The sequence below is a fragment of the Larimichthys crocea genome, chromosome XII (assembly GCF_000972845.2).
Source record: "Larimichthys crocea isolate SSNF chromosome XII, L_crocea_2.0, whole genome shotgun sequence".
NCBI classification, from domain to species: domain Eukaryota; kingdom Metazoa; phylum Chordata; class Actinopteri; family Sciaenidae; genus Larimichthys; species Larimichthys crocea.
The window spans coordinates 23638681-23656841 of record NC_040022.1 but is presented as its reverse complement, the minus strand read 5'-3'; the positions used below and the strand labels follow the sequence as shown (position 1 = coordinate 23656841).

General features: G+C 39.9%; 3 protein-coding genes across 4 annotated transcripts in view; 1 reads left to right on the top strand and 2 right to left on the bottom strand.

Annotated features, from left to right (window-relative positions):
* Positions 1-1957: 1957 nt before the first annotated feature.
* Positions 1958-9389, top strand: trap1 (TNF receptor-associated protein 1). Its single transcript, XM_019258044.2, has 18 exons — positions 1958-2148; positions 3415-3585; positions 3683-3765; positions 3855-3995; positions 4372-4443; positions 4551-4711; positions 4850-4959; positions 5064-5137; positions 5265-5420; positions 5659-5779; positions 5871-5940; positions 6058-6205; positions 6298-6483; positions 7233-7371; positions 7465-7550; positions 7723-7868; positions 7965-8037; positions 8456-9389. Exons 1-18 carry the CDS (start codon positions 2040-2042, stop codon positions 8555-8557), a joined length of 2148 nt encoding a protein of 715 aa, XP_019113589.2. The 5' UTR covers positions 1958-2039; the 3' UTR covers positions 8558-9389.
* Positions 9390-9498: 109 nt separating this feature from the next.
* On the bottom strand, positions 9499-15033 carry LOC104925704 (MAPK regulated corepressor interacting protein 2). The gene is made up of 5 exons (XM_010739396.3): positions 14564-15033; positions 14410-14479; positions 13831-13970; positions 12680-12772; positions 9499-9903 (listed from the first exon to the last, which is right to left on the bottom strand). The coding sequence occupies exons 1-5, from the start codon at positions 14616-14618 to the stop codon at positions 9833-9835; spliced, it is 429 nt and encodes a 142-aa protein (XP_010737698.3). The 5' UTR covers positions 14619-15033; the 3' UTR covers positions 9499-9832.
* A 342-nt stretch (positions 15034-15375) lies between these two features.
* LOC109138266 (glycerophosphodiester phosphodiesterase 1) overlaps positions 15376-18161 on the bottom strand; it is a 6756-nt gene continuing 3970 nt past the window's right edge. Inside the window, exons 6-7 of one of the 2 annotated variants that reach the window (XM_027285378.1) lie at positions 18093-18151; positions 15376-17364 (exon numbers count right to left, since the gene is read on the bottom strand). In XM_027285378.1, the coding sequence (XP_027141179.1) occupies positions 17217-17364; positions 18093-18151 (207 nt within the window). In that variant the 3' untranslated portion in view covers positions 15376-17216. The remainder of the gene's footprint in view (positions 17365-18092; positions 18152-18161) is intronic. The other variant, XM_027285379.1, reaches the window with a different exon arrangement.

Sequence of the window (18161 nt, the reverse complement as noted above, 5' to 3'; positions counted from 1 at the left end):
ATAATTCTTATGTTTAGGTTATTACACACTAATGAAAACATGCTAATCATTATGTTCAATTCCTGCTATATATGCTCCTAAATCTTACACACTAGGCTATAGTATATTTTATTTGATTGTTTTTGTTTAATTTATAGTAAAGATGACTACTAAAATAAATTAAGTAGAAATTGGTACAGATACATATCAACAAAATGTGCGCTTCAGTATATGTATATATTTTTTACAGTAAAACAATTCTTCTAATCAGTAGTGATGTGTTGGTCGTGAACGAGCTGGTTCCAAGAGCTGGCTCTTTTAAAGTGAACGATGGGAGCTGGCTTTTTTTCTTTTGTAAAGTAATACGGTGCACTACAAGCGCTCCATGCATGCACTGACTGAATGTCACGTGCATCCAACAGTCGATAGCTGTCCTTTTTTTAAGTTTCTATGTGTTTCTATCTGCTTTATGTAGCAGCGTGGTTCTACAAGCCAAGTTAGTGCATTCATTGGGTGGTTTCAGAGAGAGTTTCTTCTTGGTTAACTGAGTCAAATGATCTGACTCACTAAAAAACAAAACCGAACTTCCCATTATTTGTGGGCGGATCGATCCAAATATCGATATTATCGATACCAAGTTGGTATCGATAATAATATTTTCTATTTAATTATAAACTTTGTCCTAATTCTGTCCTGGGTTTTAACTCTTTAATAATAATAAAAAGGAAACATCACAAAAAACACTTAAGGTCATGAAAATTAATTGAGATTTAGCAATTCAATTAAACATCCACCTTATTTATTTAAAAGTATCGGTATCGGCGATACTGGCCCGTATTTACTTGGTATCGGATCAATACCAAAAAGTATCGCACACCACAACTTGTCATCACTACTAATCTTTTTTTTCTTCTCCAAACTTTATTGAAATAACAAACAAACAAAGAGAAAGAGAAATTCAGTCATACTAGTTCACATTGTACAATAGTAACACAGCATCGGCATAGTTACATGATAGTATAATAAGGATCAAAAAGAAAGAGCATGAAAACAAAACAGCAGTAATAAAAATTAGATGTGACAGGCTTTGTAATCTTACACATAAATAAAGTTTTAGTTATAACTGTTGTGACAGGTTATTGGTTGAAAATATCTGCATGAATATTTTTTATTAGTAATTAACTTAAGAGACCTAAAATAATAATCAACTTCAATCAAAAATAGCTTAAATGATGGTGATGAATCTTGAAATTTACATTTATGGATGTGAAATTTCCCTAATAAAATATAGAGGTTGGAAATAATACACAGTTTCTTTTCTTTGTATTAAAAATAAGTAATAATGTTTTTTCTCTCAGTGCTGATTTCATGTTTTGTTTTACACAGTATATAGTTCTCAAGTTCTTTCCAAAATATTCTACTTTACGGGCAACCATAAAATAAATCAGTTACATTTTCAGGTTCGGTTTTACAAAAGATACATTTGTTATCAATGTCAAGGAATTTTGATATATATGCTTTAGATGGGTATATGTTATGTAGTATTTTTAATGTAATTCTCTGATTTTATTTGTGACACAGAATTTAAAAGGAACAAGCCAAGCTTCATGCCAATCAATATCTATAAAGACAGCATTACATCCTGAACACTGTAGAAACATTCTCTGATATGTTTATTAGTGCATGATGTCAACACCATTTTTATAAGGAATATTAACAGCTGTTCAGATTTTTAAAGCCCTTCATTAATTCTATCATTGTATTTATTACTGAGCTAAATTCTTTAAATTTTATAGGGAATGCCTTCTGTGTAAGAAAGTCTTCATAATTAAGTAATTGACCATTCAAACTAATCTTTTCAGTAAATTATGTTTTTATTTTGTAAACAGAGTGATTTGTTGCTTTTTAATAATAATGGATTTATGTTGGGAAAAGTTGATCAGGCATGGTGATGGACGCCCTGCTTACGTCATTACAATGCGTAAGCTCGCGGGTCCTTCTGAAGCGCGTGTGTCTCACGGTCAAGTGTCCCGTGTCGTTGTCCCCTCTCGCGTGTCATCATGTCCCGCTGCCTCGCGCTGGCTCGGTTCGCTCTCGGTACCAACTCACGACTGACGTTATGTGCGCGAGGGCTGAGCCGCTGTACTGTCTCGCGCTCCGTCGCTGCAGGTAAGCCCCGTTAAAGCTCGAGCTGACCGGCGCGAGCTGACCGGCTCGTGTGCAGCAGCTTCATGTGTCACCCCGAGCAGAGCAGGAAGCATAGAGGAGTTATTGATTTATTTATTTTACTATTTCTACACAAATGTCTCTGTGTCTGTGCTGCTGTCTGTCCTGAAAATGAGATTTAATGGGACCTTTCCTGGTGAAATAAAGGTTCAATAACAATAATAATAAATAATAATCAGTCTAGAAACGACACATGAAGCTACAGATGAATTTAAATTGATGTTTCTTACAGGACTCAGTTGTTACATCAGCTGTATCATGCTCATGTACACGCAATTATCATTAGACTTGTTTCACTTCCACAGGGAACAGAAAGAAATTCATAACATCTTGTTTAATGTCAACATGATAGATGGATGGATAGATGGATAGATAAATGGATGGATGGATGGATGGATGGATGGATGACTTTATTAATCCCTGAAGGGACATTAGGTCTTCATAGCAGTCCGGTATGTTTGTATACAATAAAAACACAATAGAATAAAATATTGAGGTAGAAAAACAAAAATAAAACACAGAATTGGACAAGGACACTTAAAAAACACAAGATAAATAGGTGGATAAGGTGCAGTGGCAAGGTGATGGTAATAGTACTGATGATAATAATGTTATTGTGAACAGTGTATTATAATAATAACAGTGAAAATGAAAACCTAATAAAGACACTGAGACATAGACAGATTGTCAGTGTCTCTTAAGTGTTTTTCTATTTTTTATTTTTATTTTATATTGATGTCAAGAGTTATTGGCTGCTGTAATAACTTTTATTTCCGTTGTGTTTTGTATTTTTGTGCTGGAATAGAAACATTCTGGGTGTTATATGTTTATATTTTAGTGATGTAACAGTTTTAGTGCTAGGAGTTTTTATGATTATAATGCATTAATTTATTTCACACTTGAGGGTATTACATGCTGTTTGGTTAAAGTTATAAACAATGCTCCCTTCCCTGCTTTGTTGCACTTTGTTTTCCATTACAATCAACGCAGTAGCAGTGACACAAGAGTCGATCTTTAAATTCAAGTGACAGAAACATTTTTAACCGTGATTAATCAGTTAGACTATAGGAGAGAGTCATCCGATAAGTGTCTTATTCTTAACTTACTCTCTAGATATACACAGAATAGAGGTTTGTGGTTAGTAAAGCCATCCAAAAAGACAAAATTGTCACTGCTGCTGCTCCGTCGGCTGACTTTATCTCTCATCAGGCTTGCAGGTTGGACAGCAGCAGAGGTGGAGCAGTCAGCCCAGGGTATGGAGCTCCCAGCGGCCCTGCCTCGGCTTCAGTCAGCAGTCGTACTACAGCACCCAGGAGGCCGAGAAAGAGCCTGAAGAGGAGCCTCTGCACACCATCATCAGTGACACGGAGTCTGTACAAGGTGCTGTAACAGCTGCAGACTATAATCCTCCTTGATGATGTGGCATGTAGAGAAGAATATATCATTGTGAATGTTGTACCACCTCTGATCCATGCAGGCAGCTTCTCCAAACATGAATTTCAGGCTGAGACGAAAAAACTGCTGGACATTGTTGCCAGGTCCTTGTACTCGGAGAAAGAGGTAACAGGGTTTGTGCTATAACTTATCTCCAACTGACGCTTCGGTTCATTATCTCTGGCTGATTCGCTGCCTCTCCCACCTCTCACCAGGTGTTCATCAGGGAGCTGATCTCCAACGGCAGCGACGCTCTGGAAAAACTGCGCCACAGTCTGATCACGGCAGGTGGGGCGACGGCTCCGATGGAGATCCACCTGCAGACCGATGGTGCCAAGGGCATTTTCACCATTCAGGTGCATAAGATGTGCATGAACTGTGGTTGATTGGTGTTATTCTTTTGTATGTTTCATGATGATTGTTGGTTTAACATAGAACATAGATAGATAGTTCTTCATCCAGTGTAATGTGTGAGCCTCGTCAAAGGCCGGGCTTTTGTTTCTGCCACACAGCACCACATGGTTGGTTCAGCTGTAGCCTTTTTTATCAGGTATATCCAAAATGTTCCAGTTTGTAACGTACAATAGAAACACAATGAAGAACCAGGTTACTTCAGCGAAACAGAGCTTCTGGTGGACTCTGGTTACAGGTCTGTTTTTGAGACATATTGCCACCTGGTGGATGAATATTATACAACAAGCTATGATGACGGTCCGGTTCTGTCTCTAACAGGACACCGGAGTCGGGATGAACCAAGAGGAGCTGGTGGCCAACCTGGGGACTATCGCCCGCTCAGGCTCAAAGGTGACTGTTGTAGAACTAGTATAAATAAATAATCCATTCATATCTATAAATATAACACTTCTGTTTGTAATGTGTGTCATAACAATCATCTCCTCTGCACACCGCAGGCATTTTTGGACGCCCTGCAGAACCAGACGGAGGCTAGCAGCACCATCATTGGTCAGTTCGGGGTTGGGTTCTACTCTGCGTTCATGGTGGCCGACAAGGTTGACGTCTACTCCCAGTCTGCAGAGCCCGGCGTACCTGGATACAAGTGGTCCTCAGATGGGTGAGGGGTGAGGGATGGGGATGAAAGCGAGTAAACAAAGTGTTTTATTTCAACCTCCAGAGTGGTGAAAGAGAAATCTCCTCAACAAAGATACACACATCTGTGAAAGGACTAAAAATCTGTCGTTGTCTTCCTCAGCTCTGGAGTGTTTGAGATCGCTGAGGCCAGTGGCGTTCAACAGGGAACAAAGATCGTGCTGCACCTCAAAGACGACTGCAAGGAGTTTTCCTCCGAGGACAGAGTTAAAGGTAGAACCGCTGGAGCCACTTCAGCGGCTGTAACTGTTACTGCAGCTATAAAACACGTTAGTGTGTCACTGCATGCGATTACAAGCTTATTGTATCTCTTTCAGAGGTCGTAACAAAGTACAGCAACTTTGTCAGCTTCCCCATCTTCCTGAACGGACGGAGGCTCAACACCCTGCAGGTGAGCCTCTAATGTAACAGAGGTGGACGTCCTAAAGGGGAATAAACACGTAACCATTGCGTCCCCTATTGTGAATTATATGTAGGATTTCTTTTATTATTGTTGTTTGACCTATGTCTCCCATAAGGCCTTGTGGATGATGGAGCCTAAAGAGATTAGTGACTGGCAGCACGAGGAGTTCTACCGTTACATCGCCCAGTCCTACGACCACCCCCGCTACACGCTGCACTACCGCGCCGACGCCCCGCTCAACATCCGAAGCATCTTTTATGTCCCTGACACGGTGAGGAGCTGAGTGCTTTTGGTTTAGGTGTTATGTGTTTTCATACACACACACACTCAGTGTTGACACTTTTAAACTTTATTTTAACTGTCTAGCTGAGCGAAAACCTCACCAGCCACTTTCTCTTTATTTCTGCTCATCAAAAATAATCAACCTATATAACGATCATGTAATTGTCTTGTAAAGATTATTTACGTTAAGTTATGTTTTTTATTAAGAAAGCTTGATTTGTCAACAGAAGCCGAGCATGTTTGACGTGAGCAGGGAGATGGGCTCCAGTGTGGCTCTGTACAGCAGGAAAGTCCTGATCCAGACCAAAGCAACCGATATTCTACCCAAGTGGTTGCGCTTCCTGCGAGGTCTGGATTATCCGGATGCATAATCTTATTGATTATTATTAAAAAAGTGATTTTTATTTTCAGCGCTGAGCTAAACATTGTGTGTCTACAGGTGTGGTGGACAGTGAGGACATCCCTCTGAATCTGAGCAGAGAGCTGCTGCAGGAGAGCGCGCTCATCAGGTACAGAACCGCCTAAATATTTACTCATATATTCACGATGCATTTCTCCACTTTCTGCTTGTGTTCCAGTAATAATCCACTGATTAATGTTTGCACCATCATCACCTCTGGCTTCAGGAAGCTCCGTGATGTTTTGCAGCAGAGAGTAATCCGCTTCCTGCTGGACCAGAGCAAGAAGGATCCTGAGAAGTACAACAAGTTCTTTGAGGACTACGGCCTCTTCATGAGGGAGGGCATCGTCACCACCCAGGAGCAGGATGTCAAGGTGATTTTTCTCTTGCCACACATGTCAGAACATTTGGTGTTTACACAAGAAATTTTTTCTGTGATGTAACCTTCCATGCTGTCTCTGTACAGGAGGATATTGCAAAACTGTTGAGGTTCGAGTCCTCTGCTCTGCCGGCGGGCCAGCAGACCAATCTGATGGAGTACGCCTCTCGAATGAAGGCTGGCACACGCAACATCTACTACCTGTGTGCCCCCAACCGCCATCTTGCAGAGCACTCCCCTTACTATGAGGCCATGAAACAGAAAGACATGGAGGTGAGAGGGAATTATTGAAACGAATTTGTGCCGACAAGTCAAACCTTGCATTTGTATCACTACAGTTACCGACTAATCTTGCATAAATATACACGTTTTTTTTTTTCTGCAACAGTTCCCATGATGGGATTTAATAGTTTATATTTTAAATTCACGTGTACACATTTCTCTGGTTTGTCTGCTTTGCTTTCTCTCCACCAAAGAACAGCATCAAAGTCTGATGAGAAATGGATTTAGATCCACCTTTTCAGTTTTGATCTAGTTGTTTAGTCCTCATCAGAGTTCAGATAACAGTTTACAAACCAGCCTAAACACACCTAACAGGCTACAGGCTCCCCTGATCTTTTGTTTTTTTTATTGATTTGCGAATTTGAAGTATGTAAATATAAAATTCATGTAATCAGAATAGTTTATACAACTCTAAAAAGTCATTTGCAGTGTTTCCCCGAGAATTTTTTTTTCAGCATCTCTGAAATCGACCTGTATTCATGCGCCGCTACTGAATGAATATTCATTAGCATTTTAGAAACATTGCATTTGGGAAAAATCTGAGTCACTTTGAGACTTGAACTTTAACACACTGTCTTTACTTTTAGAATTGTTTTAACACATTTAGTTATTACATAATTGTCAGTTGCCCTTGTCAGGTGACAATAAAAGAAATACAACTGAAATGCTGATTTAAAAACTTGACAATATGGATGAAAACCTCAGTGGAAAGGTCACGTGCGTCTCTCCTGTATGTGCAGGTGCTGTTCTGCTACGAGCAGTTCGATGAGCTGACCCTGCTCCACCTCCGGGAGTTTGACAAGAAGAAGATGATCTCAGCCGAGACCGACATCGTAGTTGATCACTACAAGGAGGAGAAGTTTGAAGAAACCAAGCCCGGTCTGTTCCGCTCATGTTTCCAGCAGTGTAGCAGGATAAGTGTCACTGTCCCGTCTGTAGTACTGACTCCTGTTTTTCTTTCCTCCTCTGCAGCCTCTGAGCGTCTGACGCAGGAGCAGGCCGACGACCTGATATCCTGGATGAAGAACTCTTTGGGGCCCCGAGTCACCAACATAAAGGTAAAAATAAGACTCTACTCGAGGCCTCAGATGTGTCTTCCTCATCAGTTCAGTCATGAATTTAAATCCTTCTGCGATGATTTCTTTTTCATATCAGAGGATTTAATGATGGTCTCATTTAATGTTCAACTGGCCTGAAAAACGTCCTAATTTTTTCCCATCTGTCCCCCAGCTGACTCCTCGGCTGGACACCCACCCAGCTATGATCACAGTGCTGGAAATGGGCGCTGCACGCCACTTCCTCCGCACCCAGCAGCTGGCCCGCACAGCTGAGGAGAGAGCTCAGATACTGCAGCCCACGCTGGAGATAAATGCAGGGTATTTTATTAGATTCGATTATTACTTTTAAATGATGTATGTTTGTGTCCAGCTCTCACTATCTGGTTCTTTTCTTGTTTTTTCGTCATCTGACAGACACGATCTGATCAAGAAGTTGCACGAACTGAAGCAGTCAAACAATGAATTAGCTGGTCTGCTTCTGGAGCAGGTACTGTGCATCACATCTGGAAAACGTTTAATTAGATTTTATTAAGAGAGTAGTAGTAAGAATTCCAGCGGTCATGTCAGAAAGTTTCTTTTCTACTCATTTATTTACCTCCAATCAGTTAAATTAGTGGAAACTCAACACTTCCTGTACAGATTTTTCACATTAGAAGCATTTCAGTGCCTCAGAAGGTGCTGTTAGGCTTTTATTTTGAAAAGTATTGAGTTAACGATTGATTGGAATAAACTTGTAAATGAAAACGGTATTTCTGTGTTACAAAGGGAAACTCAGAGTAGACAGTTCGACATGACTTTTACAATTGTATCAGCTGTTATTGGAGTACCAGTTTGTATTTACGTTTTGAAGCATTCATTTTTTGATCAGTTTTCTACATTTATTTCTCTTTATCTTTATTTTGCAGATCTATGACAACGCCATGATCACAGCTGGCCTGAACGATGATCCCCGACCGATGATTTCCCGCCTCAACGATCTGCTGACTAAAGCTCTGGAGAAGCACTGAGAGCCGCTCACAGACATGAACACTTCAGACTGACTCGGTTTCGATCCGAGTGGCCTGTAGACTGAAGCTGAAGGGACTACAACGATGGAAATCTGCATTTTCTGAAGAGACAGGCCTTTGTTCATCTGAAGCCATTAAATCACCCCTCTGGAGTACTTCATTCCCGCCTATGGAGAGCACATGAAAGGCTTAAAAAGCTCAGATGGAGTGAAGATGAACTGCTGGAAGCTTCTAAACACTTCTATGTCTTTAAGCTCTGTGTTCATCTGTGTTTCAAATGGTATCACTGAGAGGTTATGTGCCAGAAAGAGTGTGGCCATGAAAGGTTATGGCTGACTTGTTTTCAAGACCTGGTACTACAAAAATAAACTTGTCAAGCTCAATTTTGTCTAGATCCTGAATAAACTTGATGCAAACCAGCCACAAACAATGTAGAGGAGATGAAGAGGGAAAGCAGGGGGAAAGTTTGTCAGAGCAGAAATACAGATATCTAGAACCACATTTGAAAATCCTCCTGATATACCATGTGGAATAACAGATGACGATGCATGGAGTTTTATTCTGAAGTGTGTTCGAGCTTTGAAGTAGTAAGAGACTGATCATGGGTCACTGCTGAATAGAGCTGTTAACGTTTGCCACTTTTTTTTTAATGATCCCTCCAAAATGTTTCATATTGTTTTCCACATGATTTCATTATTGGTATTATGTTTGTGGTTTAGAAGAAACTGAGTATCTGAAAAACTATTTGTGCATTGTAGATACTGCAAGTGTAACTTAACTGTTAGGTCAAACAGGTTTCATTTGTATTAAAGTATGGCAGTGGACATAAAGTTAATCCAAATTACTCTGAGCATTTATAGAGATGTTGGTGTCCTGTGTGTGTGACCGATGAGGTGAGTAAATAATCCATTGTGACATTTAAAAAGATGCAAACACAGATCTTCTTGAAAATACAATTTTACTGCATTTCAAAGTAACATGACATCTCTGTTGTGAGAAGTAGTAAAATGAGAGATTCAAGATGTCTTCGCTCAGCGTCCAGCCTGTCACAGACTGAATACTGAGAGTTGGATGGATTGTCGAGTTCAAGTGATGTGATTCTCTGTGGTTTGTTTGTTTGTTAGCGTCCCAGCGCTGTCCATCTATTCAAATCACATCATGGCATTTTAACCCATCACACCTCCACCTGGTCGGGCTTCCCGTCCTCTGTGCGCTATCCTGCTTCAGGTCTCAACTCCTGACCGTCCGTCGAGATCCAGGAGTCCCAGAAGAGTGTCAGGATAACTTGTCTATATTGGCTAAGAAACGCTTGGCCCACCATTCATCTAGATCTATGGGCACAAAGTCTGAAAACAAAAAGAAAGCGATTAAAAATCTGTTGGATTGTGAGGATGTAATGGCCATTACACCCTAGAAATAATTGATTGAGAAAATGTTGCTAATCTACGCTCTTCGTCACATGCACACTGAGAATAAACACATGCAGTCAATTATGTAGATTTCATGTTTTATTTATCCAAAAAAAAAAAAAATGTTTTTCCCCATATTAATGTCTGCATACATTACAATAGGGGCCCTTCTTTATTGTAAACTTTATGTATATTTAATAAAATTGAGGATTTGTAGAAATAGAGAGCGAGAAATGCCTTAAACAAAGTAAGAAAGGTTTTTAATTAATATTTTATTTTGAAAGTTTTAACCGGAAGTGTTCCTAAGTATTGTCTCAGTCTTTACTGTCTGTGTGTTTTCTGCCCTCCAGTGGTCACAGCGGGGAACTGCAACGCTTCGTTAAATTCGTGGCTACTTAATTTATATCAACATTTACGCCCTTTGACTGTCGGGCTAAGTACAAATATCTGTATAATGTATTTAATCCATGTCACGACGAAAGAGCAAAGTATTTTCAGGTATCAGGGAAGTGTGAGTCCGTGCCGCCCTCTAGTGGACACAGCGAGGAACTGCAAGTCGTATTTCCATCAAGTTAACAACAATGCAGGCGAAGTAGCATACAGACTTCCGGTAGGGTGATTTTATTTTGACAGTTTAACCGGAAGTATTTCAAAGGTATTGTGTCTATCTTTACTCTTGATGACGAGAGTGTTCGCTGCCCTCTAGTGGACACAGCGGGGAACTGCAATGCTTCGTTAAATTCGTGGCCATCAAACTCATTAATAACTAATTAATCCCTTATTTAAAATGTATTAGTATGATTAAAAACCAACGGGAACATTAATGTAGTTCACAACTGAGTTAATTAGCAGCTGTTTTAGTTAAAAACTTCCAGGTGTGGAGACCGCTGCACCTGTTGGCATGCTCACAACAACTTCAGACCTGTTAGCACCATCCATAATTTCTCAATAAAGTCACCAAACTGAAGCAATCAGAAGCAAACCAATAGAAATGATCACTAAACGCCCTTTGACAGTCGGGCTAAGTACAAATATCTGTATAATGTGGTATTTAATCCATAACTGTCACGACTAAAGAGCAAAGTATTTTCAGGCGTCAGGATGATTTTATTTTGGCAGTTTAACCGGAAGTACTTTAAAAAGGTATTGTGTCTGTCTTTACTCTCGATGACGAGCGTCCGCTGCCCTCTAGTGGACACAGCGGGGAACTGCAACGCTTCGTTAAATTAATTAATATCTAAACTTAAAACGAACAGCTGTATCAGTTAAAAACAGTGGTGATTGGTGTGTATTAAAATGCAATATTATACAGATATTTATTAGGGAAGCCCTAAAAAGCCATACATACATACATACATACATACATACATACATACATACATACATTTTATTCTACCTGTTTTCCCGTGATAACAAGATAATTAATTCGATAATTTCCATAATGACAAAGGTTTGTACACTTGATCTCAGGACCATCCTGAGTGTTCACTCACTCAGTATAAAGCATATTTATTGTATCATTTTTGAGCAATTCAGCCTCAAATTTCATTATTTTGAATTGAAAAGGGCATTATGTACAATATTTACTCTACTGTAAAATCTCTTTGATCCATAATTTCTGACAAAGGTTGATAGACTTTGGCTGATCCTCGCTCCAGTCCTGAGATCAAGTGTATCAACCTTTGTCAGAAATTATGGAGCAAAGGGATTTTACAGTGGAGTAATAGGTTTGCTCTGTATTATGGACTACATGCATTTGCTATACATTCTGTAATACGGGCGCACTTGATTTAATACACTAGACTATCGTTTTGTTTTCTCAAGATCTCGAATTAATTATCTCGTTATCACGGGAAAACGGGCGGAATAAAATGTTTGTATGTCTGGCCTTTTAGGGCTTCCGTAATTTATACCACAAGCTTTCAAAGTATTTTCGGGATATCACCAGAGTCCGTGCAGCCCTCTAGTGGTCACAATGAGGAACTACAATTCATATATTTGTGACGCTCACAGCAATGCAAGTAAAATAGCATGCTAATACCTCCTGTATGTACTTTCAAAATAATTGCAAAAATTAAAACAATCATGATTTCTTTTTATTTTTATGTTGAAGTCACAAATGCAGGATACAGATCTGTCATGTTGGCTACACACTTGAATTCCTGACAGTAGATATGAATTATTATCTGCATATTAAAAAAGCTGGTCACTGCAGACCACATGGAAACTGTCTTCTTCATCTACCTGCACAGGCATGTCATTTATTCCTATCAGCTTGGTTAATGCAGAAATAAAGTATAAACCTTTAATTAGTATTTCTAAATGTGTCAGCAGTGGACTATGAGGAGAGACTGCCCTGTGACTTCTGCTAGCTTCCTTCCAGCTGGAAGGATCAGAAGCAGGTCCAATAATCTTTGGTTGGCTGACTGTCAAAAACCAACACAACCTACTGTCCAGGTTACAGTAGCTGCAGGCCTTTGGGCTGCTATTATAAGAAACTAATAAAATGTTAAGATGTTCAAACAACAACCTCAGGAAAAAATCAAAATTTCCAAATCACATATCTGTAACACTTGTTGTCCAAGCTTAAATATAAAATAATTTTACATGATCTTTAGCTCAGTCTTATGCACAATGAATGTTTTGAAGACATGCTTGGAGAGGGTAGAGTAGTGTGAGGAGGACTATGAGAAGAAGGAGAAGCAGTACTCACTGTCCATGCTTGGGCTGGGAGTGGTTTCTTTATAGTCGACAGCTCTGGGGGCCTCCTCCGGCCCGTGCTCCTGCTGCGCCACCTCCTGCCAACCTGAAAACACAAGGACTCAGTCGGCACATGTGCTGCTAATACTTATGAGCTTCAATGTATAGAGCTAAAATGATTCAATCAGATGACAGAAATTAAGTCCTAACTGCTGTAAATGCTTAATAATAGGCATTAGCTGCAGCCTTGACTGTATGTCCTGATTACTATCAGAGCCAGGATTTAATGCTTGCACTGTAATAACATGAAATCATCAGAATAATAATCATCTGAATCTAAAGATATGGCATTAATAATCTAACAGCAAACACTCTTATCTGTCTTAAGTTAAAAATGTCCCGGTGTCAAATGAGCAAAGTTCACAAGAGCAACTGCTTCAAAGGTCTGGCCACTCCTGGCAAACGTTTGTTTCTCAAATAAAGCAGCATGAGGACGACTCACATGTAATATGTGTGGTTTGATCTGTGGTAGCTGCCTCCAGAAAAACTCTCTTTTTATATAATGTATTGACGTATTTCAGAGTAAAAAGGAATGAATCAACCGTGAACAGGGGGAAGGAGGGAGGGAGGTTGCCTTTGTGTCCTTGTCCACTCAACGACAAGGTCACTGAAGTTGTTTATGAGCTGCTGCTGTGGTAGAGCTTCAATGCCAGTAACTAACAGAGCACAGAAAGGGAAAAGAGCCAGACCAAATGAAGGCCGAATGAGGCTGTGAATGTGTAAAAACTGGGTCACTGTGTACACTTTCCCTTCACTCTGTCTGAAGTTCCTTGTGGCCTTTGTTTCTAAGACTCTTTCCCTGAGTGGCTGGTGGGCGATCGTCAAAGAAGCATGTTAATGTGGGTGTGAGAGCATTTTTCCTCTGCTAGGTGCCTATCATGGCTATCAGTGTCAGAGCAGCTGTGTGGGTGAGGTCTGGGATGGGTGGGGAGGAGGAAGAGGCTGGTTAGTAGTTTTTAAATAAACTCTTGATAGTAAAACAATGTCATTCACAAAACAGCTGGTGAGGGACGAGCGTCTGGATACTGTAAGACAAAGAGACATGTTGTTTTTTCTTATCCTCTTGTATTTCCAGTCAGACCATCCATTCATTCATTTCCTTACCCTCATAGAGAAATTTGACGTTTTCCTCGTGTGCTGCAGTGAAGCTCTCTTCCTGCTGGTTGTCTGTGGGGCGAGCCGGAGCAGGGTGATGGTACTTCTTACCATTAGGACGGTTGAAAACAATCTTGGGTGCAGGGAGGCTGATGGGTGTAAGAAGAAAAACAGCATGTCACAACCAGACGAAGTTTTATTTCATTTCCAATGCAGGAAGTTTCTTAAAGTGTCAGCCTCCAGGCTTAAACTTAAGTGAGGTTGGCTGTGTAGGAGTCAGAGACTGCAACAGCTGAATGAAAGGACCATGTGCCACCTTGCCTTCCCCACAAGGTCATGGCTGACTCAAAGGCATGAAAGTAGCCCAGCAGGCAGGCCGAGCCTTGGGGTGGGGGGAGCCACAGTGTCAAGATGTGTTTTAATCAGATCTGCAAATGTTGCCCGTCTCAATCTGATGATGCCAACTGCTGCCAGGACGCTTGGCACACACTTTAACCAACACAATTAATCTCTGCAAAACTTTCAGAGATGTTCAAAAAAGCATCACACATACAGATACATCATTACCAGGAGATGTCTCACACTTACTCAGGCATACTCCAAGACGTTTGCTTGTGCTTGAAGTCGTTTATTTTGTTGTCAATCTGCTGACTGGGCCCTAAAACCAAGAGAGAACATTTACATTTGATTTGAATTAAAACACTAGAAAAAGAGATGGATCTCTGAAAATGTATAAGCTCACCTGTACGTCGCTGGGTAACCAGTTTGCTGGGACCTTTTGTAATAGTGTACATCATGCGCAGGAAAAGTCACCTGAAAACTTTGGAGGTAAGTCAGCAGGTCTACTTGTAAAGGTAGATATTTAGAAAAAATGTTGTGATCTGCCCTCTCCTCAGCTGATCGGACTGGTTTTCACACACAGGTTGCCAATTTAAAGCCAACGCAGAGCCACGGAGCTAACATGAGACCAGGCTGTAACCTCTCAGAGAGCAGAACCGTGCGCCTCGATCTCCTCTGCGTAAAACCAGCAGCCGGGGCGCATCTCATCTGGCGACCACCTTCACCTGCCTTCTCCGTCCGCGAGTCCAGACAGTTTAACGTAAGTCACTTTCGGTGTTGAGGTGCCCTGCAGCTCCACAATGTCACATAACCTGTAAAAGCGGCTGTCATTCATAAGACACTGCACGCACACCGTCAAAGCGCAGCAACTCCTCGACGTCCCTACACGCCTCCCTCGGCGCTTTAAAGAGACAGCGTCCTCGGATCTTAACAAATCTGTGACATAGGGGAATTTCTAGAGCCACTGACCAGAGACTGAGACCCCCACAATGTGAAGGGATTATTACAGTACACAATAATATACATTATTGTCAGATGAGTTGAAGTTTCAATGGGGGTCTTTTGTCTGCTCCTCCATGTGGCCCCTATCTGTCCAACATCTGTGTGTTTACACTATACACACAGGTGAGATCAGGTGCACTTTGTATTCACATACACACACAACGCAATTCAAGTTTTACTACAATAGAAATGAAGAAAAGACTCATCTACTAGTACTTTTTAAAAATGTATTTATTCTTTTTTTTTCCATTTAAAAGGCATTACAGTTTGATAAACTGGATTTACATTCTCAAGATTTATTTCAGCCTTCTTTTTTGATGATCTCTTTTTATTCCTCTACAGGGATGTAATAGTAAGGCTGGTTCTGATATTATGTTGACTAACCTTTAAAGCAACATTATATAACTTTTCTACCATAAAACAAGGGATTTAAATCATTTTCATGCTACACTGACTTGTAATCTGGTCAGTAGTGGCACTCAGTCACGCACCAATTCATTTATTTTGTTTATTTTGGTGAACCTCGATCATGTTTGATGTCCCTATGTCTTTTGGCTTTGGTTTTGCCTTTGTCTGTAAACAGCTGTGAACTCTAGCTGCTGTTAGTTAATGTGAGCTTAGTTTGTTAGCTGTGCTGCCCGGACTGTGAGCAAAGAGCACCAGGGGAGTGTTTGTACCCCAGGCGTTTTGGACCACCAGGAGGAGGAGGTTTTCAGGCCCAGGGCACAAGGGAATGCTGACGAGGAGTGACCCTGGAATTGGCACCAGAACCAGAGACAGCTGAGCGGTCAACATAGCCAACAGTGGTATAGAAAAAATCTAAATCTGAAATTTTAGGGCGGTAAAATTGCAAAAAGTAACAATTTCTACATAATGTTGCCTTAATTGTGACTGTATTCAGGCAAGAGTTAAGTTCACTTTAAATCAAATAAAAAGAATGAGTACTTCTCCCTCCAAATGCTATTCCTAGCAGCATGGAGAATCATTTAAAGCAGCATTACAGCATTACATGTAGGGAAATCACAGAAAATATATCAGAAAAGTGAAATGAACAAATGTGTAAATAAAGTTAAACGTACAGAGTTTTTGGTATCCATTCAAGGATTTCTTAGTGATGGAAATTTGGATTCTTACAATTCCTGCTAGGATTCATAACGACGGTATTAAAGAAGTTAAGTTACTTTTTTTTACTTTAAGTTACTTTCCCTTAAGAGGAGGGTACAATGGTACAATCAGATATTCTCACCATACAGTGGAGTCATTCGATTCAGAGTTTTAATATCTTAAAGTTTCTTTGTGCAACTTAATGATAGAAGATAGAAGTTTCTCCAGAATCAAGTATGATCAGAATGTCAACAAGAGATTTTATAGTCGATTATTAAATAATTAAATATAAATAAATATCACGCTCGCAGGCATTGATATGATGTGAGTTTCTCTAATGTTACAACTATATACACTAATGTGTCTTTAAAGGTGCAATAAAGCCTCTGAAAGATCAGCACAGAAGGTAGAAAGGATCTTTAAAGTAGCATAATCCTAAATCCTGGTACAGGAGAGTTGAAGGTATTGCTGCTGGTAGTAGGATAAGGACAAGGAATATATAATATAGATGAGTCTTCATGGTTCAATGTGTCTGTAGATTGAAAGAGAAATTACCTGTATTCCAGCTACAAGTGTGTTCTTACCTCTACAGAAAATCATATTTATCATGTATTTCTATGAAGCTTGGGTTATTTGATTGCCACTACAGAGTTAGTTAGCACCAGATTTCTAGCTTCCTTCCACCTTATAATTATCTTCATCTACATATTTTAGTATTTTATGATCTCTGAAAGGACAAGAAACTGGGAAATGTAGTAATTATAGTGATTATATTATCTCTTGTAAATAACCAAGGAGTTTCCAACTCCTAACTATTCATTAAGAAGCTGCAAAATGTCATCTTTAACAAGCTGGAAACAGATTGAGATTTTAATCATCCCTGTATGCCTTCACTGTGTGTGTGCGTGTGTGTGTGTGTGTGTGTGTGTGTGTGTGTGTGTGTGTGTCATTTAGTAATCAGGATCACAGTCTTCCAGCAGACTGTCTGTGATGTAGCCAATCTTCAGCAGGTTTTGGTAGTATTCTTTCTCCACAGCGGTGTTGACAGTCCAGCCCACCACCTCCACACCGCGCTCTGCCCAGTACTGAACATAGTCCCTGAGTAAAAGGAGGCATGAGGAAGAAAATACAATATAACTCAGTCAATAAGGAACAAAAGCCACAGCAAGAAGTACACATTTTTTGGTTGAAGACAAAACATAGTGTGGAATAGTGAAGCAATGTCTACTTATATAAGAGGATTAAGTAGCATTTTATCAAATACAAATCCACCTATTCATCAAACTATTTTTTAATCTCCTACCGAATCTTTTAAAGTAAAACTTTCACATTTGCAAGTAAGGAAAATGCTGTGAAAGCTTAAATAGGAGATTTTTAAATCGCTGTGAGATGGTGGGCCAGATCATTTCTCTAGAGAGGAGTCACTACTTTGTTGAAACCCTATCCATCTACAAAAACACAAGAGTAATGTGTCTTTTCACTCATGAACAATGTTAATTCAGACATCAGCTGCAGAGAGCATTTTACAAGAGAACAGTCAGACTTTTGATTTTAGTCATTAGAGCTGATCTAATATGAATTTTCAAGGTTAATGGAGCCTGATCCAAGATAGACACAGTTATCAGACCCCATACCTACATATGACCTGTAATCACAGGTTGTGGTCTAAGTGTAACATAATGAGCCGTGAGCAGTTCAACAAAAGAGGATTTTTTATTTTTCTGATTTTTTCATTTGAAGATGTAAAAAAAAAAACCTAACATCTCTTAACTCCTATGAATTGCAGCTTTGTAATGAGAAAAAAAAACTGATTTAATTTCACCTACAGTGAGATGAAGTCTTTCTGCACGAGGATGGCAGAGACTCCACAGAGCTTCCACAGTATGTGGTGGTGG

Coding starts and splice junctions, on each gene's coding strand:
- trap1 (XM_019258044.2), top strand. CDS start 2,040: ATGTCCCGCTGCCTCGCGCTGGCTCGGTTCGCTCTCGGTACCAACTCA. Junction 3,766..3,854: donor CCTTGTACTCGGAGAAAGAG/GTAACAGGGTTT, acceptor ACCTCTCACCAG/GTGTTCATCAGGGAGCTGAT. Junction 4,712..4,849: donor TACAAGTGGTCCTCAGATGG/GTGAGGGGTGAG, acceptor TGTCTTCCTCAG/CTCTGGAGTGTTTGAGATCG.
- LOC104925704 (XM_010739396.3), bottom strand. CDS start 14,618: ATGATGTACACTATTACAAAAGGTCCCAGCAAACTGGTTACCCAGCGA. Junction 14,480..14,563: donor GGTTACCCAGCGACGTACAG/GTGAGCTTATAC, acceptor TCTTGGTTTTAG/GGCCCAGTCAGCAGATTGAC. Junction 9,904..12,679: donor TCCCAGCCCAAGCATGGACA/GTGAGTACTGCT, acceptor TTTTGTTTTCAG/ACTTTGTGCCCATAGATCTA.